The 23,608-nt window shown below is 44.1% G+C and overlaps 1 protein-coding gene across 5 annotated transcripts; it reads left to right on the forward strand.

Annotated features, from left to right (window-relative positions):
- Positions 1-59: 59 nt before the first annotated feature.
- On the forward strand, positions 60-23,202 carry FAM118A (family with sequence similarity 118 member A). 5 transcript variants are annotated; one of them, XM_032221585.1, is made up of 10 exons: positions 60-192; positions 3,419-3,530; positions 8,863-8,925; positions 10,075-10,327; positions 12,528-12,749; positions 14,865-14,993; positions 18,514-18,799; positions 21,146-21,178; positions 21,410-21,493; positions 22,943-23,202. In XM_032221585.1, exons 3-10 carry the CDS (start codon positions 8,879-8,881, stop codon positions 22,969-22,971), a joined length of 1,083 nt encoding a protein of 360 aa, XP_032077476.1. In that variant the 5' UTR covers positions 60-192; positions 3,419-3,530; positions 8,863-8,878; the 3' UTR covers positions 22,972-23,202. The 5 variants fall into 5 exon arrangements, with proteins under 5 accessions (XP_032077476.1, XP_032077480.1, XP_032077479.1 ...); XM_032221588.1 differs by having other exon boundaries at positions 125-147; XM_032221586.1 differs by lacking the exon at positions 60-192 and adding an exon at positions 199-483.
- Positions 23,203-23,608: the final 406 nt, after the last annotated feature.

Raw genomic sequence — 23,608 nt, forward strand, 5'->3', positions numbered from 1 at the left:
CGCCTGGGCGCTTCTCCAGCCAGGCAGGGCGGAGTCGGCGGAGGGCCGGCCAGGGTTGCGCTCCGCCCGGCCTTCCTGCCACCTTCCCCCCCCTCGGACAGCTGAAGCCGGTCAGGCCGCCGACCTTCGGAAGTAGCGGGCGGCGAGGTGAAGCGAGGCCAAGCGAGGCGCTCTGAGCCCCGGGCGCGGCGGGTGAGTGAGTGGACGGCGTCGGTGCGCGCTTGGAGAGCCCTGGCGGGCGGACACCCTTAGGTGACTCTGCCTTGCCGGGCGCCCTGGAGGGGATGCGGGACTGGAGGGCGGCCCGGCGTGGAAAGCTGGCTGGCCCCGCGGCGCTGGTGAGCGAGTCCTCGGGAGGGAGGATTGTCCCTCCGGCCCCTTATGGGAAGCCGGGTGGATTGTCCTTCCTTCGGCGATCTTGGGCTCCTTAGTTATCTCTTGTCCCGCTCTGCGATACAGTTAGTCCTCACCTTACGATTGCAGGTGAGCCCAAAATTTATGTTGCTAAGTGACACATTTGTTAAGGGAAGTTTTTTTTTGTAAATTTATTTTAATTTTTTTTCTTTTAAAACAAACATCTCATCATTCATCAATCAGTGTGTCCTCTGAGTACAAATTTTTGTATTTGTATTGTATTGTATTGTATTGTATTGTATTGTATTGTATTTATTTGTCTTGTATGCCACCCACTCCCGAAGGACTCCGGGGGCGGCTCACAATAGACAAGGGAAGGGGGAAGACTAGACAAAGACAACACTTTAAAAACAAAACCGCAACATTCACAATTTCCGCGGGGCTGGGTGTTTCACAGGCCCGCCGGCCTGCTGGAGCAGCCAGGACTTGATGGCTTTGCGGAAAGCCGGGAGGGTCGTCAGGGTCCGGATCTCGACAGGGAGATCATTCCAGAGGGCTGGAGCTGCAACAGAGAAGGCTCTCCCCCGGGGAGTCGCCAGCCGACATTGGCTGGCAGATGGAATCCGGAGGAGACCTAACCTGTGAGATCTGATCGGTCTATGGGAGGTAATTTTGTTTGTGCCATGATAGTTACAGCTTACCACCAAATTCCTTATATACGTCTGTTCTTATTTTAACATCACAACTTAAGGTATCTCCAGTTATAACATTCCTCTTCATAAATTATTGGATTTTATACTTTTTGTCCCTATTCATTTTCTAACCAATGATAAAATAACTCCAGTACATTATAATAATCAGATTCTTCCTTTCGTTAAGGGAGTTTTTTTAAGTGCCCCCATTCTGCAACCCCTCTTCCCACAGTTGCTAAGGGAATTGTTGCCGTTGTTAAGTTAGTACCATGGTTGTTAAGCGAATCTGGCTTTCCCTTTGACTTGTCGGAAGCATCTCAAAAAGATAAATGAAAGAGGAGATAAACAAATGGTTTAGCATTTCTTGGGTATTTAGAGTAAGAGAAATTTGAATAGGATCCTTTTAACTCTGTTGTTTATTTATGAACTCTTTTTATTGATATTCCTTTATGTACTTTCAAACAACTTTATATGCCATTAAATAACTTTATTTGAATGGTATCTATGAGAACCTACCATGCATTAATTACTATTACATGTAGAAAGTAAGTCACTTTCAAATTTAGCAATGGGCATTCACGTCAAAGCTATAATTCGACCCAAGTGAGATTTAGCAAGTAATAGGATCCTTGTTTTTTCAGGGATCAGTTCTAATATACAGAAGCATACATGGACGGATTTCTGGCTCAGTGAAAATCCCAACTCTAATATTAATATACAAATTAAATAATATTCATGCAAGAATACATCAAATTTTGGCATGCTTTTGGGTTGGAATAGGTTTGTTGCCATTCTAATTACTTTCCTCTGAGGTGTCCATTTTAGGCTTGCGATATGGTAGAACCTAGAAATATGAAGATCTCTACTGTTGATACTGTGTTGCCTAGTATTGTAAGAGGTGGTTGTATGGGAAGAATTCTCCTAAAGTCTACCACAGTTTTGAGTGTGTGCAGTTCCAGATTTAATAAACCCCCCAGAAGAAGAAGAAAGGAGGGAGCTATCTAGCAATGGCACTTAGATTTACATACCGCTTCACAGTGCTTTTACAGCCCTCTCTAAGCGGTTTACAGAGCCAGCCTGTTGCCCCCAAGGATCTTGGTCCTCATTTTATAGACCTCACAAGGGTCAACCTTGAGCCGGTCTATGGCTTCTTCCAACTGGCTGAGCCCCAGAGTCAGTGGGGACCCTTAATAGCAATAGCAATAGCAGTTAGACTTATATACCGCTTCATAGGGCTTTCATCCCTCTCTAAGCGGTTTACAGAGTCAGCACATTGCCCCCAACAACAATCCGGCTCCTCATTTTACCCACCTCGGAAGGATGGAAGGCTGAGTCAACCCTGAGCCGGTGAGATTTGAACAGCCGAACTGCAGAACTGCAGTCAGCTGAAGTAGCCTGCAGTGCTGCATTTAACCACTGCGCCACCTCGGCCTTCCCTCTCCCTTCAGAAGTTCTTCTTCCAGCTCCCCCCCCCCCACACACACACATATCCCTGTCAACAACAACAGGGACATCTGCAAAGAAAGCAGCTGCCATCTGGTGCCCAGGCAACTTCTGCCAGAACTTTTCTGCTCCAGATTAGAAGCAGCTGGCATTTCACTGAAGCCAGAGCCACCAACGCCTCCTCCCCTACCTTGGGGAAACTTCTCGCCCCTCTTCTTCACCCCTTCCTTTGACAAAGTCACACGGATGGAGCAAGGAAAGGAGGGGATTTTCTTTTCTTTTTCTTTCTTGGGTAACCAGGTGAAACTGTCAGCGATTTTGGGACTTTCCCCATCTAGGTTGAGGGACAAGAAATAGGTCATCTTGACTGTTTGGACCAAACCTTTGGGCACATTTACCCCGCTGTAAACCACAGTTTATAGACTGCGTTAAAGATAAGGGTAAAGATTCCCCTCGTACATATGTGCTAGTCGTTCCTGGCTCTAAGGGGCGGTGCTCATCTTTGTTTCAAAGCCGAAGAGCCAGCACTGTCCGAAGACATCTCCGTGGTCATGTGGCTGGTATGACTAAATGCCGAAGGTGCATGGAACGCTGTTACCTTCCCACCAAAGGTGGTTCCTATTTTTCTACTTGCATTTTTACATGCTTTCGAACTGCTAGGTTGGCAGAAGCTGGGAGAGGTGACGGGAGCTCACTCCGTCACGCGGCGCTAGGGATTCAAACCGCCGAACTGCCGATCTTTCTGATTGACAAGCTCAGCGTCTTAGCCACTGAGCCACTCCGTCCCTGTTATAGACTGCATTACATCCATCCAAACAAATTAAGGCTGGTTTAAGTCCCATGTGTAAGCTCAGCTATTGTTTTGACTGAAGAATGATTATCCTCTTTTTTTCTTTGCTTTGAAATCTTAGTTTTTCTATTGCTTCCAGAGCCTTGCTGGAGACCGAGTGGCAGCTGTCCTTGGTCGAAAGAAACAAGTAACAAGTTCTGTCTTTGGTTGCTGATTCAGCAACTTTTTGGGAAGTCCCTTTTTCTTTTAAGGTAGGTAAAAGGTAGCTTGGCAAAAGGACATGATGATAACATGATAGCAGTCTTCCAATATTTGAAAGGTTGCCACAGAGAAGAGAGAGTCAACTTGTTCTCCAAAGCACATGAGGGCAGGACAAGACGTAATGGAGGGAAATGGATCAATGAGATATCAAACCTAGAACAAGGAGAAATTTCCTTTTCTTTCCCTGTCTACTTTTATTTTATTAAAAAAAGTTAAAATACAAAACACCAACTTTGTTTTAAAGAGACAAACAAAGAAAAAACACAAAACATTTAAAAAGTGCATTAAAAAATGAATACATATAAACATATTATCCCCCCAATTGAATGTTGATTAATATATTACAACAATATTAGTTTCCCACCCCTTGTAAAACAGACTCCAAACATTTCAAACCTCTAAACTACGAATTGTAATTAAAAATCATTAACCTGTCATCTAGTTACTATATTAATGACAAAATAGTTAACAGGAAGAACAATAATAATTTAAAAAGACACGATTAAAATTTCAAAACCTTCTGTTAACAAACTGTTATTATAATCAACTTGTAGAAAATTTATAACCGCTTCTTAACTATCCCAAATCATCCCAAGAATTAGCACCGATTCATCCTGGATGAAATATCTCTGTTTATTCCTTAAAATTATCTCTTATCAATTGTTGTCTAAATATAATAAGTCCAATTTCCAAAGCCAATCTGTCTTCCCAAAAAAGTCCAGATGAAATTGTTTCCCATTTAAGTGTGACAGATGTCCTTTAGTGCCGTTTAAAAAGACCAATTTGTCACTTACCAATCAGATAGCTTTCTGCTGTTATATAAGAAAGCAGGTTCGAACTTCAGGGGGGGTGTATGGAGTCAACGCGGTTAGTTCTACATCTGGGTCCATATTTCTTCCCAGAAAATCTACAGGCTGCATCAACAGATGAGGTCACATGAAGTGAGAATAGAATAGAATTAGAATAGAATGGAACCGTATGGAATGGAATGGAATGGAATAGAATAGAATAGAATAGAATAGAATAGTTGGAGAACAGAATAACAACTTGGAGGTCTTCTAGTCCAACCCTTTACTCAGTCAGTAAGCCTTGTACTGCTTCAGACAAATGGTTATCCAATCTCATCTTAAAAACTTCTAGTGTTGGAGCATTTACAATTTCTGGAGGCAAGTTGTTCCACTGATTAATTGTTCTAACTGTCAGGAAATTCCTCCTCAATTCTAGGTTGCTTGTCTCCTTGATAAGTTTCCACCCATTGCTTCTTGTCCTGCCCTCAGGTGCTTTGGAGAATAGCTGGACTCCCTCTTCTTTGTGGCAGCCCCTGAGATATTGGGACACTGCTAACATGTCACCCCTAGTCCTTCTTTATTTTGCACTGGTAAGACCAGGCCTGGAATACTGCATCCAGTTTTGGTCACCAAATGCAAAAAAAGATGTTGAGATTAGAAAGAGTGCAGAAAAGAGCAACAAAGATGATTACGGATCTGGAAGCGAAACTCTGTGATGGACTGTTGTGGGAATGTCTAGTCTAGCAAAGAGAAAGACCCAGGGTGACATAATAGCAGTGTTCCAATATCCGAGGGGCTGTCACAGAGACGAGTGGATCGACCTATTCTCTAAAGCAGTGATCCCCAACCCCCGGTCCGCGGACCGGTGCCGGGCCGTGGAGTACCTGGCACCGGGCCGCGCAGCGGCCGGGGGCCATGATCGCTGCAGCGGCCGGGGGCCATGTAACGGCCGACTCTTCACTCATGCAGCGCCGTTGCCGGAGGGGGGGAGCTGCGCGGAAGCACAGGAGCAAGTGAGGCGAGGAGGAAGAATCCCCCGTTACTACACCACCTCCGCCCCCTCCCCGAGTCAGCCGTCCCCTCAGTGAACGCCTCCGCCTCTTTCTCCTTTCTCGCCTCAGTCGGCTCGCCTGGAAGCGAGGCGAGGAGGGGGCGGACCATGCGCTGGAAGCGGAGCCCTTGGAGGCCCTGGCGGCTTCCCGCCCGGCCTTGGCTTGTGAGAAGGAACGGCGGGAGAGGTAGAGAGAGAGAGAGAGAGAGAACGTCGGGCAGCCGAGGGCGGGGGAGGGTCTTTTGAGGGGAGATGGGGGGCAGCGCACGGTGGAAAAGCGGCAGTCTTGCCCACCCCTTCCCTGCCTCCCGCCCGCTCCAGTTGCCGCAGCCAGGGGTGGGGGCTCGGTGCCTGAAGTCTCTTGCCTCTCTTCCAAAATTTCGCCAACGGGCATCGGTGAAGCGCGCTCTTTCTCTTCCTCACAAAACACATTTCCTTTCCCCCCCACGCGTAGTTATTGGTGATATGGACTCTTGGAGGCTGCACTCCCGGGTCGCGTTTCCTTTTTGCAGCCCACGAGAATGCCTGGTTCTGAGCCTCAAAAAACGAGAGTTCTCTTAAGGCTGCAGAAAAGGAATATACTTTGGTCCTTGAAGCGCTTTTCCTGTTATTTGGACATTATATATATACGTACGTACATACGTACGGTATGTATATATGCATGTATGTGTGTGTGTGTGTGTGTGTGTATGTATGTATATATATATATATATATATATATATATATATATATATATATATATATATATATATATATATATATATATATATATATGTCTGTAGTCCATAATATAGTGATGATTTTAAAAAAAATTAGTTGAGCACATGGAATCTTTTTTCTTTTAGTATATTTTGGAGGTGGGGGCCCACTTTGTTATTTAAGATAGTATCTCCTTTTATATATGCTAGTGAAGATACCTAATACTCCTACCCCCTATTTCCCCCACGACAATCAACGGCCCCCCACCCCTGCGCGCGCTCAGCAGGCCACGGTAAAATTATCAAAGGCTGACTGGTCCGCGGCGATAAAAAGGTTGGGGACCACTGCTCTAAAGCACCCGAGGACAGGAAAAAAAGTAAGAGGTGGAAGATCATTAAAGAGAGAATTAAGGAGAAATGTCCCGTCAGTAAGAAGAATTAATCATTGCAATGGCTTGGAGCCGAGGTGGCGCAGTGGTTAGGGTGCAGTACTGCAGGCCACTTCAGCTGACTGTTATCTGCAGTTCAGCGGTTCTAATCTCACCAGCTCAAGGTTGACTCAGCCTTCCGTCCTTCCGAGGTGGGTGAAATGAGGACCCAGACTGTGGGGGGGCGATATGCTGACTCTATAAACTGCGTAGAGAGGGCTGAAAGTATATAAGTCTAACTGCTATTGCTATTGTCGCTAGAAGTTTGCAGGTGCTCTACCACTGGAGATTTTAAAGAAGAGATTGGATAGCCATTTGCCTGTCATGGCATGGGGTCTCCGACTCGAGCAGGGGGTTGGACTAGAGGACCTCCAAGATCCCTTCCAGCTCTATTATCCCAAGTTCTTAGCCTTCAAGGTCAGGTTCAGTTTGTCGGACTGCAAATCCTAAAATGACCACAAGATGCCAGCAAGATTTTCTTTATATCTGACTGTCATCTAGTAATTCTGAATTTTGCAGTTGCCCTCTAATGGTAGGAAAAATGAACGCTATGGCAACATTGTAGAAACTTTGATTATAAAAATTAAATGAGACTATCAATATTTCTTCTTACATGACCAGAAGATGAGATTTGTTTCAAACAGCTCTGAATTCAAAGTGCAGATTAAAGAAGCAGTGGATGGAGATGGTTCCACCACAAATCCGCAGTAGACTAAAGTGCGCTTGACGAAAGCGCGTACGTGACGTCATCACAGCGTGATGAAAACGGCACGCTGTGAGCGGTAAATTTAAAATTAATGCGAAAACCTTACCCTAACCCCCCCAAACCTAACCCTAAACCTAAGCCTAAGCCTAACCCTTAACCTAACCCTAAACGTAACCCTTAACCTAACGCTAAACCTAACGCTAACCCTTAACCCTAAACATAACCCTAACGCTTAACGTAACCCTAAACCTAACCCTAACCCTTAACCTAACCCTAACCCTAAACCTAACCCTTACCTTTATGTGAATCGGCTTGCTTTAATTTTATTTTAATTTAATTTATTTTTAATTTTATTTGTCGCGCTGCTGATGACGTCACGTACGCGCTTTGATTGGGCGCGCTTTAGTGGACCGCGGTTTTGACGGGTCACGGATGGAGATATCCCCATTGAAAAAAACAGAATCAATTGAAGATTAAACTTTGATGAGAAGTTAATTTATTCCAATTTGTAATATTGGAATTTCCCCTCCTTACCTTGGCAACTTTTAAGATGTGTGGACTTCAACTCCCAGTATTCCTTAGCCAGCATGTTCATCTAGGGCAGGGGTGTCCAAACTTGGGAACTTTAAGACTTGTGGACTTCAACTCCCAGAATTCCCCAGGGCTGGCTGGGGAATTCTGGGAGTTGAAGTCCACAAGTCTTAAAGTTCCCAAGTTTGGACATCCCTGATCTAGGGAATGCTTGGAGTTGAAGTCCACATATCTTAAAGATCACAAAATTGAGAAACAGTGCTTTAGAGTCTTAGTATCCTTTCTTTTGTACGAATGTTGTGCATCTTTTTTCTATAAGACTACCAAAACACAACCACCACTAAAAAGTTAACAGTAAACTTTACTGAATTTGCTACTGTAAGGAATAGCCTATTATCTTCCATATCTTCCGTGCTCTGTAGGAATCTCCAGATTTAATTTCAGTTAGAGTGGTTACTTGGATGCAATGTATTTTTTTTTGTTTCTACATGTATTTAAACATTTGTTAATTTTCTATTGAATTGTAAAAGTAGTAGGTGATGAATGATGGATTCAGGATCATTATTTAAAAACTTATTAGACAAAGGGTCAATAGGAGATTGAATTAAACCGGCTTTTGTTCTTATTGAATTTTATTCACGATTTAAATTGTTCATTTAAACTCACCCGCTGTAAAAGTAATTATTATGATTGCAATGGATATTACACTATTCTTTGGGAAATGTGGGCACAGAAGTTTCTCTGAAGTGTTTACATATTGAAGTTCAGAAAAGGCTGACAACCTTTTCTGAGTAATAATCCATTATTGTTCATTTCTTTGATGGTGGGAAGCCTCACACCATGCTCCGGAATTGGCCTGCGCCAGGGGTACCTTTGTGTGATGTGTGTGTGTGTGTGTGTCAAAATCTGCAAGTTGGCATGTGCGGGGATGCACAGATCAGGTGTTTGAAAGAAAAGGGAATTCAGTTTGGCAGGCTGGTGAAAAGAGCTGTGATCCAGGAGAGGTTACTGCCAGTCTTTGTCTGAGATTTATTGAACTACGTCTTTAATCAATTAATCTCATCAGTTGGTGTAGCTGCTCGTTGAATACTCCTGACTCCATGCATTCTTACTTCATAGGAAGGGGAGACAGAGAATGGAGCCCTCAAAGAAGTCAACGTTTAAAAGTGAGCAAAAATCAAGGTAAATAAATGAATAAAAGGTTAGACTTGATAATAAGGCGTCCTGGGAGTGAGTATGTGTGTCAAAAAAATAATAATACAAAAATGGTAGTAACAACCATGCAGTTGAAGTAGAGGTGGGTTGCTCCCGGTTCGGCCTGGATCAGGCGAACCGGTAGCAGTGGCAGGCTCCGCCCATCCACCCGGACACTTTTGTGCAAGCACGCCCAAACTGGTAGTAAAAAAATTGGCAACCCAACACTGAGTTGAAGGACTGCCTGTTTTTTATTTGTGATGTTGAGGGGCAGGATTTTGGGTTTTTGACCCCTTCTGTGAGAAGAGGATTACTGATAATGGTATCATAGAGCATCTTTCCTAGACAGAACACTTTTCCTTCCTCTTTTTCATTTGGCTCGCTACTGTCGCCATTTCATAATATCAAATTGTTTGGCACAAGAGGATATTCCTTGCGCCTAAAAGCAGAAATCTCTTTTTAAAAACCTTGCCTCCTTTTTCTAGAGAAATCAAGAGAGTGCCCATTCTTTACCTCTTCTTTTTATCCTGTTGATTACACCTAAAATATCTGTTAAAATAAGGGCAAATTTGGAGCCCTTTAAAGTTACTGTAATATTTGCTTTTCTCCTTTCAGCTCAAGGGTAAAATTAAAATGGGAAGCTCCACATTAATGTATCCGTCCGTCCTTCCTTCCTTCTTTCCTTCCTTCCTATCTTTCCTTCTTTCATTCCTCCCTCCCTTCCTCCTGACGAGTTGGAAATGCCTGGGGGGGGGAACCTAAATTGGGAAAAAAACAGGGTTTTTTTCTGTTTTTTTTTCCAAACAGTTTTGGAAAAAAGCAGGAAAAATGGGGAAAAATGAAAAAAAAAACTGTTTCCCCCCCTTTTTTTCCAAATAATTTTGGGGAAATCCTGTTTTCCCCCCATTTTTTCTGTCCCCACCCCCCCAGGCCTTCCCATCTCTACTCCCAACAGCTCTGGATGGCTTAGTTAAGTTATTTCCTTTGTTAATTCCAGAATCTCTTAATTATTTGACAGTGTGACTTTCTGTTCCTGTAAGGGGATTAGATATTTTTAATCTGTGACATAATCGAGTGACTGTCTAGAGACATAGCAATTGTGATCCAAAACAGAGTTTTAGTGGATTTCTCTTTTAGGAAATTTTTGAAAAGCCTTATACGGAAGCAGCCCCAAGAACTCCTGCTAGTAATTGGAACTGGGGTGAGTGCTGCTGTTGCACCAGGAATTCCAGCCTTGTGTTCGTGGCGGAGTTGCATTGAAGCGGTCATCGAAGCAGCTGACCAGCTAGAAGTGCTACATCCCGGAGATGTGGCCGATTTCCGTCAAAAAGTGTCCAAAGATCGAGATTTGCTTGTGGTTGCCCACGATTTAATCCGAAAGATGTCACCGGTGAGCATTTCTCAACTAAGGATCTGAAGACAATGTTATTCCTGCTTTGAAAGTGGATAAAGTAAATGGATCTGTGTCCCTAATCAGGCTTTCCATTGTAGGTAGTCTTTGACTTATGACTAGTCACTTAGTGACTATTTGAAGTTACAACCAACCAGAAAAAGGGAACATATGATCCAGAATCAAAATTCCAGCAGTCAGGCCCCCGCCACAGTGTTTGGGTACTTGAAAGTGTGATTCAGTGGTGGGATTTAATTTTTTTTTTACTACCGGTTCTGTGGGCGTGGCTCAGTGGGCATGGCAGGGGAAGGATACTGCAAAATCATCATTATTTATTTATTATTTATTAATTAGACTTATATACCGCTTCATAGGGCTTTCAGCCCTCTCTAAGCGGTTTACAGATTTTTTTAGCAAATTGAGTCAGCAACTTACCCCCACAGTCTGGGTCCTCATTTCACCCACCTCGGAAGGATGGAAGGCTGAGTCGACCTTGAGCCGGTGAGATTTGAACCGCTGAACTGCAGATCACAGTCAGCTGAAGTGGCCTGCAGTACTGCACCCTAACCACTGCGCCACCTCGGCTCTTCTATCATTCCCTCCAGATCAGCTGGGACTCAGGAGGCAGAGAATAGATGGGAGCAGGGCCAGTCAGAGGTGGTATTTAGTTCTCTGAACTACTCAAAATTTCTGCTACTGGTTCTCCAGAACTGGTCAGAACCTGCTGAATACCACCTCTCGTGTGATTGCATTGCAATTGCATTGCATTGATGAAATGACTGCATTTTATGACTAAAAGCAACACTTCCTTTTAGTTTTTGGCAAAACTGCACTCATAGCAAACCAAGAAGTAATGTCTCTCAACCCAAAATATCCTACTTAGGAAAGTAGCCATTTTATGTTTGGATGAAAAAGGTTTTCTTCTGCCCTGAATTTAGCCAGCCAGCAAAAGTAATTCTGCAAGGGGGTTGCTATCTCCTGCCCACAGAAAGGAGATCAGTGTCTAAGATGCACACTTTGGAATCTTCTACCACTTGCCTACCTATAATTAGTGAGGGATCGACTTTTGGGGTGATCCATATCCCATTGTGGGAACAGCTTTATTATTTATTCAGAAAGGCAGCAACAAAACTGACTCCAGACTAGATTACAATTTGCATAGGATTGCAATCTTTCTTACTTTCTTAAACAAAAACACCGGCATGCTGTCAGTTTCCATTTTATAGCTCTAGGGGGTCTTACAGACATCTGCAATTATCCCATCAATCAAATTCTACTCTTAACGCGTCATTAAAATGCAGTCTAACAAATCATTAAAAATCACTAGCGGAAAATTACCCTCCAAGAATTCCCTTAAGTGCCCAGGTGAAAATAAATATTATCAGTTCCCTCCTAAAGTAGGAAAAAATACTATCTTGGATGACGTATTTTCTTGGCCTATCAACGGAAGAATCCGAGTTGCATGTTGAAAATTTCAGGAGATTAGAAAAGCAGTGAGTAGCCCTGAAAATAGTTCATGTCCAATGTGTTGTGGCCCGGCAGGAGCCAGTGAATCTGGTAGCTGATTCGGACAGTGAGGAGGTTGGGGAAGAACATGGGCCAGTCCTGGAGTCTTAAGAAGGCTCTGATGAGGGCTCTGTGTCGGAGGTAGAGAGGGGGCCGGAGCCATATGCCAGTTCTCAGCTGCCTTCAGAGTCAGACATCAGTGAGGCAGACGAACAACTGGAGCCTGTTCCCAGTGTGCGCATGCACAGAGTTGCCAGATGAAGGGGACATCTAAAGAATAGTGGTCAATTTGGGAGTAAGGCCACAGGTAGACGATAAATGGTCCCTCCCAGAAGAAATAAAAGAGGAGCGAAAGAGGAATGGAGTTTGCAGGAGACAATTAGTTCGTTTAATTGGTTCATGACTCTCCGAGACTCCTGGCCAAGTTTTGTAGAGATCAGCCTGTCAGCTCTCCAAGCCAGAGAAGGTCTGTGACTGTAAATCCTCCCTCGAAAGACTTCGCTGGATGCGAATGAGCAGAATTCACAGTCAATGAATACAAGGGGATTTGTTGGGACAAGAAGTTTGCTTCATGTTCTCAGGAGGCCTAGGTCAGAACACAATGTGGAAATGTTTTGCAGTTCTAGACATCATCCAAAACTTCTAAGATATACATTGTTCCATTTCCTTGAAGCTGTTCCGTTTCTTTCCGCAGCGCACAGGGGATGCTAAGCCCAACTTTTTCCAGGACTGTTTAATGGAGGTGTTTGACAACTTGGACCAACACATTCAACATCCTGCTGTCCTCCACTCCATCCTCCAACTAATGGAACGGGGGACAATGGTGCTTACAACCAATTATGACAACTTACTTGAAATCTTTGGACAACAGCAGCATAAAGCTATGGAATCGCTCGACCTGAAAGACAAAGACAAGGTATGATGTCCCCAATAAATACAGGTGCGAGCTTCGGTTCCAAATTGTGAAAGGCCGGCCCCCATCTCTCAGATTTTACCGAAATGGATGAGGAACATCGGGAGAAATATGCAAAAAGATAAATATGGCGTGTGTGATCAAATCTCTGCGTTTCTAATGTACATCACAGTAATGGCGGCCAGTTTTACTTTTCTGACGGTACCCTGTGGGCACTTGAAGTTTTGGATAGGACTGACATGGGAAAAAGATACCGTATTTTTCAGACTATTAAGTGGCACCAGTGCATAAGATTCCGAAGAGGTAAGTAAGAGAAAAAAAGGTTTTTGTCCTCCCGTGCCCCTAGGAACACACTGCCGGCTTCAGCAGGGCTGGGGGAAGGCATAAATGCCCCCATTCTCGTGGAAAAAAGGTGGAAAACGGGCCGTTTTTTCCAAAAACGGGGGCATTTTTGCCTTCCCCCAGCCCTGCTGAAGCTTGCAGAGTGCTTATGGAGGCTGGGGGAAAGCAAAAATGCCTCCGTTTTTATGAAAAATGTCCTGTTTTTCGCAAAAATGGGATGTGGGGGCGGGGCTTTGGGAGACCAAAGATGGCTGTATTCAGTGTATAAGACACAACATTTCCACAGTCTTTTAGAGGAGGGGAAGGTGTGTCTTATACTCTGAAAAACAACGGTAGGTTGTGTTCTTTGTCATATTTCCTTTTTCCCTATAGCAGTGGTCCTCAACTGCTGCCCAGCATAGGATGTGTGAGTGCCAGGTGCACACACACAAACACAGCTCCATTGGTGTAAGCGGCACACGTGCGTGCCCTCTACTCATGGAAATGGAGCTTTGCGTGCGAGTGCAAGGACCCACCACTCGTGCAATTGGAACTTCGGGTGCAATGATGGGATTCAACTGGCGTAACAACCGGTCCGGTGAGACCTTGCGCACGCAATGGGTTAAAAAACTTAGCTTCTACTGCAGCCTCGGTGCAAAACAGCTGAGGCACGGCAATCCGGTCTGCCACGCCAATCACCTGGCTTCTGAACAGGGAATATAGGTGAGTATAGCGCAGGGGCAGGCGGGCAGGATCAGCGGATCGTTGGAGCTACCAGAACCGGTTTGAACCGGTAGAATCCCGCCCCTGTTCACGTGCCTGCCCATTGCTTGTGTGACCCAGCTTTGAACAAACCATGGTCTGGTAATGGACCACAGCCCGGTGTTTGGGGAGCCCTGCCTTACAATCTTCAAAGGAGATATATTCTTCTTTGAAGATTGATCTTTATCAATCAATCGTTTATTATCTTTAGATATATGGTGTTCTTTCTGTTTTAAGGTGTGTCGTTTACTATATAACTACTCTGTTTCCCCCAAAAGAAGACCTCCCCAGATAATAAGCCCAATCGGGCTTTTGAGTGCATGCGCTACAAGAAGCCCTTCCCTGAAAATAAGCACTCCCCGAAAATATTGCAGCACAGCAGCAGCGATGATGTGACCACGCTCGCTGCCTCCTGCACCTCAAAAATAATAAGACCTCCCCGAAAATAAGGCCAAGAGTTTATTTCGGGGGGGGGTCAAAAGAAAATAAGACCCTGTCTTATTTTCGGGGAAACACGGTATATAATTTGTTTAATGCCCTTTTAAAGTCATTGGTTACAAGTCTCTTTACCAATTTTAATTTTTAAGCAGCTAAGGAAGGTTGTTTCTTTGAAGATCCAAGTCTTGGAGATGGTTCAGTTAGGTAACATCAACAAGGTGGTAAAGAAAAGTGTTCTTCGATTTTAAGCAGTGCATGGCTAGCTGGGGAATTCTGGGAGTTCAAGTCCGCTCATCTTAAAGTTGCTAAGTTGGAGAAACCCTGCCCTAAAGGATGCACTCTACTATCTGGGCAACCACAGTGAGGAGTTGGGAGGTCATCATGAGGGCTCATAATATCATCACACGAATTGCATGTTGGCTTTTGAATGACAGTGTCATGAAATATGTGAGGTCATCATGGTTTCTACCAGATGGTATAGGAAGTAACCAAGCAAGGACCTAACGACTCTGCCATCAAAATGTATCAATCTCTTGTACTGTTGGAGCCTAGTCTCTTTCTGCAGGTTGTGTTACTGAGCTACTGGTCTCTCCACAGGTTCTCCAGTGGGCAAAAGGACACCTCAGATATGGTGTCCTTCATATTCATGGTTTGTACACTGATCCCTGCGGAATGGTGCTGGATCCCTCAGGATATCAGGAAGTGACCCAAGACCCTGAAGTGATGGTATGTGGATCCAAAGGATGGGCAAGCTTTTTTGTTGAGGAGCTGTGGTGGCATAATGGTTAGAACAAGGGTTGGTAACCTTAAACACTCAAAGAGCCACAAAGGTCCTAACCGGAAGCCCCCTGTTCAATTCTAGATCTGACCAGAAGTCTGGTTCCTCATAGAGTCTCCTCCTGGCATGGCATCCTTTTTCCCCTACCTATCCTAACTGAAAGCCCTAACTGAAGCTGACCAGTGACAGGGAACTGCAGCAGAGGGATGAAAGAGCCGCATGCGGCTCCAGAGCCGCAGGTTGCTGACTCCTGGGTTAGAAGAATTGCAATAGAACTCTGCTAGTTGCTAGCAGTTCGATCCTGAGCAGCTCAAAGTCGACTTTCATGCTTCCGAGGTCAATAAAAAGAGGGCCCAGATTGTTGTGGGCAATATGCTAATATTGTAAAACTCTCAGAGAGTGCATTAAAGTATTACAGAATGGTATATCAGCCCAAGTGCTAATGTTATGGAAGTTGTTATTGTTGAACTATGCTGCCTTATAGATCAGCAGTACCTCAAAAGTACCCTGAGAAGAATTGGATATAGTTGATGGATTGCGTTTGTGTGTCCTCTTAGGACAGGATGTCAAACTCAATTTCATTGAGGGCCGCATCAGGGTTGTGTTTGACCTGGGGGGGGCTGGGGTGAGAGTGGCCATCTTGGTGTCACTCCTGTTGGGGGGAGGGTGCCTGTGGTGGCTTGAGAAAATGGGCTCCCAAGCTCCATTTTTGGCCAGGATAGCCTTCTGCAGCCCTCTGCCAGAGAAAACAGAGCTTGAGGGAGGGGGGGTCATGCACGGCTTTCCTAAGCTCTATTTTTACTGGCAGAGGCACCGTGGGCCGGCCCTTCACTGTTTCCAGGGCGGCCCTGCAGGCCAGATCTAAGCACCCCACAGGCTGGATCCGGCCCCCAGGCTTTGAGTTTGACACCCCTGTCTTAGGACAATGATCCATTTAGACATAACCAAGTCAGCCCATGATGACTGAGGTTTTTTTTTCTAATTAAGTTTTTTTATTTTTTCATTTTCATAACATATAAATCACATGTATACTATTACATAGCCAGCATCATTTTGTATTATTAAATGTTTACATCAATTCACCTTACCATCAGCTCCCGAAAATAATTATTGGCTCTTCTGCTCTCCATACATCATATTTGTAGCTTATCTATCACTTTCTTCTCCCTCTCTCCTCCCCGTCCCTACATCCTTCTTTTCTCTACTTCCCCTTCCTCTTTCCTTCTCCTCTCTCCCCTTTCCATTCCTCCTTTCTCTTCTTCTTTTCCCCCCTTGCCCTCTGTCCTATCCCTCTTTTCTTCCCTTACCTCTGTAGAGGGAAGTCCCCTCTACTTCACACTCTTCATCTCATTTACTTGGTGTATTTCAGCTTCTGAGCGAGCTCCATTTTATGTTGATGGTATTTATAACTCCTTTTCAGTATACATATTTAATTTTGACATATATCTTCCTTCTTTTTTTTAAAAAAAAAAAGAGAACAAAAAGTATACCTATATAGTCATTGTGCTTTTAAACCCCCCTCCCCACCAGCCTATTTTTGGCCAAGATGTAGACCTGGTTACAATTCCCAGCTGTTCTCATCATTATATTTATATACCGTATTTATCGGCGTATAACACGCAGTTTTAAAACTAAAATTGTAAGCTGAAACCCTGCCTGCGTGTTATACGCCGATACTGCGCGTTATACGCCGGGTCCACTGTTCCCTCTAAGGTGCGCGGCCGCAAGAAACCCCCGCGCAGAGGTTTCTAACTCCCGCGCAGAGGTTTCTTTCAAAGCAAACGTGGGGAAGTCCTTTGCAGGCAGCTAGAACTGGCTGCCTGCAAAGGACCTTCCCAAACTTGTTTCAGCGGCAGCTCTCAGCCTGGCGGCAGCGTCACACAGACTGTGGAAGGAGGGGGAGGAGGAGGGAACCAAAGAGAGCTTTTACCGAGTCTGCGCCCCACAGCCAGGACCGTCCTGGCGCCTCCAGCCGCGTTTCTTCCTGCAAAGCCCTTCGGGCAACCCGAGAGTTCCGCTTGACGCCAGAAGGGCTTTGCAGGAAGAAACGCGGCGTTTCTTCCTGCAAAGCCCTTCTGGCGCCAAAAGGAACTCTCGGGTTGCCCGAAGGGCTTTGCGGGGAAGAAACGCGGCTTGAGGGGCGCCAGGACAGTCCTGGCTGTGGGGCGCAGACTCGGTAAAAGCTCTCTTTAGTTCCCTCCTCCTCCCCCTCCTCCTTCTTTCTGGAGCCCCTTCCTCAAAGATTTGGTACCAAAGCAATGGCGGTGAGGAAGTTGTGTCTTTTGGATTTTGCACTGTTGTCTTTTCAATGGTTCTCAGACTGGTTGAACCTTTAGCAGCTGGGGTGATATTCTTTACTGTTAAGGTTACAATTGGATGTGTTGGACAAATCTTAAAAGATGAAACTTTTATTAAAACGTTTGACTTAACTAAAAACGTCTTCCTTTTTCTTCTTCTTCTTAAATATGATTTATTTATTTATTTTTACTTCAGAAGTTTGATGACCATTGTACAAACTAATCCAACCTAAATGTAGAGGAGGAGAAGAAGGGGGGGGTTAAAAAGAGCAGAGGAAAAAGAAAAGAAAGCATGAAGAAAACATAAAGAAAGGGATGGGAGGGAGGGAAGGAAGGAAGGCACTTTATGTTGAGGAGTTAATGTTATAATTCATGTTCTAATGTTATAAATTTTAATCCAACATTAAGTTCCGAGCTTCCAAGTCATTTATTTTTAATGAAAAAAATTTTTACTCAAATTTTTGTGTTAAAATGGGGGATGCGTGTTATACGCCGGTGCGTGTTATACGCCGATAAATACGGTAATTATACATCCTTACACGCCCTCAATTTGTGATTCTGTCTTTAAATCTCAATAGTTTCCCCGCCGAAGCCATCTGGCAATGATCAGGTGCTTACGGAGCTAGACAGCAGTGAGGCAGAGGAACAGCTGGAGCCTGTTCCCAGTGTGCGCATGTGCAGAGCTGCCAGAACAAACTAAGAAATCAGAGCAGACTTGAGAGTGAAGTCACAGGTGGAAGGTGATTGGCCCCTCCCATAGGAAATAAAAGAGGAGCGAAAGAGGAGTGGCCTTTTGCAGGAAACGATTCGTTCGGTCAGTCGTTAGATTAGTTTCAGGAGTGTGAAGATCTGTCCCGGAATCTGAGGGACTCTGTGCCCAGTCTTTCCTTGCACGGCACCTCATTTGGAAAAATATTTACATGGCAGCTTTCCAAGATAGATGAGGTCTGTAGTCATAAATATTTCTTTGAAAGACTGTTTGCCGGGCCTTGGCTGAATGTGAATGAGAGGAATTCACATTCGTTTAATAAAAGGGGTTTTCTCGGGACCAGGACTCTGCCTCGTGCTTTTTGGGGAAGCCTCGGTCAGAGCACTTATCTCAAATGAAGTCAGCATCCAAACGGTTCATGACACAAACATCTAATAACTGCTTGTTGTTGTTGTTTTATAGGAAGCACTACAGAACCTCTACCGGAGGAAATCTTTTTTGTTTGTGGGCTGTGGGGAGACGCTGCGTGATCAAATCTTCCAAGCTCTCTTTCTGTACACGGTTAAAAACAAAGTGGAACTAGAACATTATATGTTGGTGCTTAAAGAAAACGAAGACCAGTTCTTTAAGTTGCAGGCCGATATGCTCGTGCATGGCATCAAAGTCGTATCCTATGGGGATTGCTTTGAACATTTCACAGGATATCTCCAGGATCTCACGGCACACATCTGCAAACAAAGGAGTCCAGGTGTTGTATGAAAAGATCTCTGGCTTACCTTTCTGCATGCTTGTGCTCCTTTAAAATAGGTTTTAACCTCAAGCCTTAATTATGGGATGGAGCTCATCAAGGGGCTTATTTGATTGACTGACTTGTTGCCAGGGCAACGGGGGGGTATTGCTTTTTATTGTTTTCATATTGAGTTTTTATTTTTGTAAGCTGCCTGGAGACTATTCTGAGCGAGGCTTCCCGAGAGCATGAAGCAAACTCCTGGTCCTGACAAAAAACCCTTTTATTAATTGACTGTGAATTCTGCTCATTCACATCTAGCCAAGTCTTTCGAGGGAGGATTTATAGTCACAGGCCTTATCTGGCTTGGAGAGCTGCCAGGCCGATATCTGCAAAACTTGGCAAGGAATCTCGGAGAGTCACGAATCAATTAAGCCAACTAATTGTCTCCTGCAAACTCCACTCCCCATTCACTCCTCTTTTATTTCCTCTGAGGGGGGCCATTCATCGTCCACCAGTGGCCTTACTCCCAAGTCAACCCGTTTAGCTATTTTCTTTGTCTGGCAACTCTGTGCATGCGCACACAGGGAACAGGCTCCAGCTGTTCATCTGCCTCACTGATGCCTGACTCTGAAGGCAGCTGATAACTGGCATATGGCTCTGGCCCCCTCTCTGCTTCCAACACAGAGCCCTCATCAGAGCCTTCCCCAGACTCCAGGACTGGCCCATCTTCCTCCCCAATCTCCTCAATGTCCGAATCTGCTGCCAGCTCTGCTGGCTGCTGGTAGGCCGCAACAAAGAGTGGATTGGGTGGCCATGTAAATTTTCTTAAATAAAATGTTCTTAAATAAATGAAATGTTACTTAGTTGAAAAATTGGAGATGGCCCCGATACAATTTCCTTATAAAATAATGCAGCTCCTTCATTTTTACATCTTTGATAATTGCCAGCTTAGAAATGGGTTTTTCAGCTAATGTTGATGATAATAGCCATGCCTAATCTTAAAGTGAAGACGCAATGGGTGCAATGCACATCATAGGCAAATTACACTGTTGGTGGCACCATCTTGGCCTTTTTGAGCAGATCTGCTTTGATTCACACATTAAACACACCAAGCCAACCGTTCTGTGGTTAGAATATACAGGAAGTCTTACACGTCTCTATTGCTCCAAAATGTTCTGTTGGGTCAAAGTATACATTGCAGCAGAGGTGGGTTCCTACCAGTTCGCACCTATTTGGTAGAACCGGTTCATCAAATCTACCGAACCGGTTAGAAGAGGTTCCACCAGTGGACCCGGAAAGCAGGCCACACCTACAGAAGAGGTTCCAAACATTTTTGAAACCCACCACTGGCAAGGATCTTGTAACTTGACAGCTTTAAGACTTGCATGCTTCAATGCCAGAGTTTCTGAATAGCTACTTGGACCAACCTAAGTACTAATTCATAATTTCATATCCGGTCACATGGGCGGCAAACCACTCCCACAAAGGAGGCCACACCCACAGAGTAGGTTCCAACAATTTTTGAAACCCACCACTGCATTGCAGTATATTATTTGTATATGATTAGATTCACTTTTGGAAGGGGGGGGAGAGGAGGGGGTCGGAGGGGAGGGAGGGAAGAAAGGAAGGAAGGAAGGAAGGAAGGAAGGAAGGAAGGAAGGAAGGACCGACCGACCGACCACTGGCATCACAAAGGAGAAATGCTATAATTTAATCATTGTCCTAATCACATTCTATTGTTCCAGGAATCTCTTCAATAACTTTGGGATCCTTAGTGCTCTCTGAGATTGGTTGCACTCAGTTTGAGAGCAAACCCCACTCTCTTCCAGCACTACTCACGTTATCTACCCCGTTTCCCTGAAAATAAGACCTCCCCGGATAATAAGCCCAATTGGGTTGTTGAAGGCATGCGCTAAAATAAGCCCTCCCCAAATATATTGCAGCACAGCAGCAGCCATGGGGTGACCACAGTCGCCGCCTCCTGCACCTCAAAAATAATAAGACCTCCACGAAAATAAGACTAAGCGCTTATTTCGGGGGTTAAAAGAAAATAAGACCCTGTCTTATTTTCTGGGAAACACAGTAGTTTGGTAATGAAATGTCAGAAAGAAAATAATCAAGCTCAGAGAGAGCCAAGGGTCCCATACTTCAAACTGAACTACAAACATTCTCTTCTATCGGTTTCTGTGCCTTTCTTTGCTATGGAAAGTATTACTACAATTAAACCAAATTAAGTTATTAATGAAACTGAAAACACAAGATGTATATATAGTTTGCCATTAAATTGAAAATTTTGCATAGAGGGTTAAACAATTGTATCTAGGTTAATTCATTGCTTAATTTTCTTCTTTTTTAACCCCCCAGATGCAGACAGGGTGGATAGCACAACAGTTTGGGGTAAAGTATAGCCTTCCACATATTTCTTCAAATTTCAAATGGTGATAATCTCTTTGTATTATTAGTTGGGCAATCACTCTCACCTTATTAGAACCATTGAACCATGTGAATACTTGTGGATAGGGGGGGGGAAGCTCTTTCAATAGAGCCAGAATGAAAATGATGCCAACGTTTTCACAAAAACCATTCATGTTGTTGCACATATGATGTGGGTCATGTGTCTTCTTGCAGGGCCCCCGTGTGCAGATTGCACAAAAAGGAGGTTAGGAGAGAGCGGGAATGACCGAGCGAAGAAGGCTAGACACCCGAAGGATGGTAATTATCATTCCCAATCCTTTTTATTTTGAAGAAGACGTATCACACAGTCCTATATCTATCTTGGCAACGTGGAGCTGGAGAAAAGCTTCAACGATACGAAGCACCTGATTTCTCTGAATGCCAGGTCTCATTTAAATTAGGAAGAACTGCCAGGGCTTCTACGAATTTTCTTGCATTTGTTAAATGAATCACTGCAGCAGTTAACATTAATAACACAGTTATTAAGTGAATCTGGCTTCCCCGCTGATTTTGCTTGTCGGAAGGTTGCAAAAGATGATCACATGACTGCGAAATTGTAACCGTTGTAAATATGAACCAGTTGTCCAACATCTGAATGTAAATCATGCGACTATGGGGATGCTGCAACCGTCTTAATTATGAAAAATGGTTGTCACATTTTTCATCGATGTAACTTTGAACAGTCACTTAATAAACTGCTGTTAAGTGAAGGACTACCTGCACTGGGCAGCTAGAAAGGCATCTGTATGTATTTAGAAAGCCGCCTCCGAGATTATTTTTAGGAGGGCTGGGCAGCTCATGCTTTACTCCTTAGCCTTATCCACACTGAGCTGTGGGGATCATTGTACTATGTCTATTGTAGCATGCCTGAGGTTTCCTCAAGTGTTGTATTGCCATTGTCCAATATTCATTAGTATTTCTCACAGCAACACTTCCCTTAACAGGGGTCGTAATAATGGTGTGAGAAGTATCGAAGTGATTTAGCCATCTGTGCAATACTGTTAAAAGAGTTTGGTATTTGATCGGTCCAAAATTTATTTATATAAATAAACTCTTGGGGGGGGGGGGGGGCGTCATCATAGGTCAAGATCCGACCACACTTACCTTCTGACGTGTGTTAGGAACAGCCAGGACTATTGCACAACAGTGACATACTGAAGGAATGGACAGTGTGTGTGTCTGTACACAGAGAGAAAAACACATTTTAAAAAAAAACGTTAAGTAGTGAATGATTGTTTTGAAAGTCCAAGTAACTCTTTTGTAGATTTTGCAATTCTCTGCCAGAATTACATAATGTTGACCTACTTACTGATTATTCTGCTTGGCTTTTGGGTCATTTTGCAACTGACCTTTTCCTCCTTTTGTAAGTCATGAGTGATGTGAATTGCTTCATGCCTTGTTTTGTACAAAAAGAAGAAAACAATGCACTGGGTTCTGGGCTGAGTGTCGCTGTTAAGGGGAGGAGATATTTCCAAGACTTCGACATTCCTTATCCCATTCTAATAGGGGGGAAAAATTGATTGAAGGAGCACTCAGTGGTTGGAGATGAGTATCAGGAGATAGAATGAATTTTGAGCCTGCACATCTAATTCACTAAATTTGGCTTGGCTTGATTGAGAGCACTTCTTTTTCCTATGGTTATGCATGGTTATTTTAAATCATGTGGGCCGAGATGGACAAAACTGACTTTTATGTTGTTTTAAACAGATGCTGCTGAAGATGGTGTCCTTCTGTGACTATATCAGATCAGTCTTCGAGAAACTTCTCCTTACTTTGGCTATTTGCATCTGCTGGGAGTCAAATAATGGATAGGTGTAGACTTCTTACAAAGTCTGCTTGGGAGGGGAGATCCTTATAAATATCACATCCAATAATTCAAATTTCATAGTTGTTCTTGGGGGAAGAGCAGATTTCTACATATTTCAGGGATGAAATATTGGAAAAGAGGGAGCTATGGCCTATGAAATGGCATTTAGTTTTTAACTTTGGACTCCCTTCATCTTATTTCAATCCATGCACTGTAAGTTAAAACACAGGAAGCCTGTTCCTTCCCCTGAAGGGCTACGTGACACCTGGTGAGAGGAAAAAGGCACACAATCTGAGCACATGCCATGTGTCTAGGCAAAGAACTCTTGAATTTTTCCTAGATAGTACTGGGAGTTCTCATGCAGGCAGTTGCAAAGGATCAGTGGCTAAATGCTAGTGGTGTTTCTGAATCTTAGTAACTTGAAGACGTGTAGACTTCAACTCCCAGAATTCTTCAGTTAGCAAGATGGGAGGAATTCTGGGAGTTAAAGTCCCCATACAGTATCTTAGTTGCCAAGGTTGATAAATACTGTGCAAATGTAACAAAGTATATACATTTTGCAAGTT

Source organism: Thamnophis elegans, chromosome 7, assembly GCF_009769535.1.
Source record: "Thamnophis elegans isolate rThaEle1 chromosome 7, rThaEle1.pri, whole genome shotgun sequence".
Lineage (NCBI taxonomy): Eukaryota > Metazoa > Chordata > Lepidosauria > Squamata > Colubridae > Thamnophis > Thamnophis elegans.

Coding starts and splice junctions, on each gene's coding strand:
- FAM118A (XM_032221585.1), top strand. CDS start 8,879: ATGGAGCCCTCAAAGAAGTCAACGTTTAAAAGTGAGCAAAAATCAAG. Junction 21,179..21,409: donor GGATAGCACAACAGTTTGGG/GTAAAGTATAGC, acceptor GTCTTCTTGCAG/GGCCCCCGTGTGCAGATTGC. Junction 21,494..22,942: donor GGCTAGACACCCGAAGGATG/GTAATTATCATT, acceptor TGTTTTAAACAG/ATGCTGCTGAAGATGGTGTC.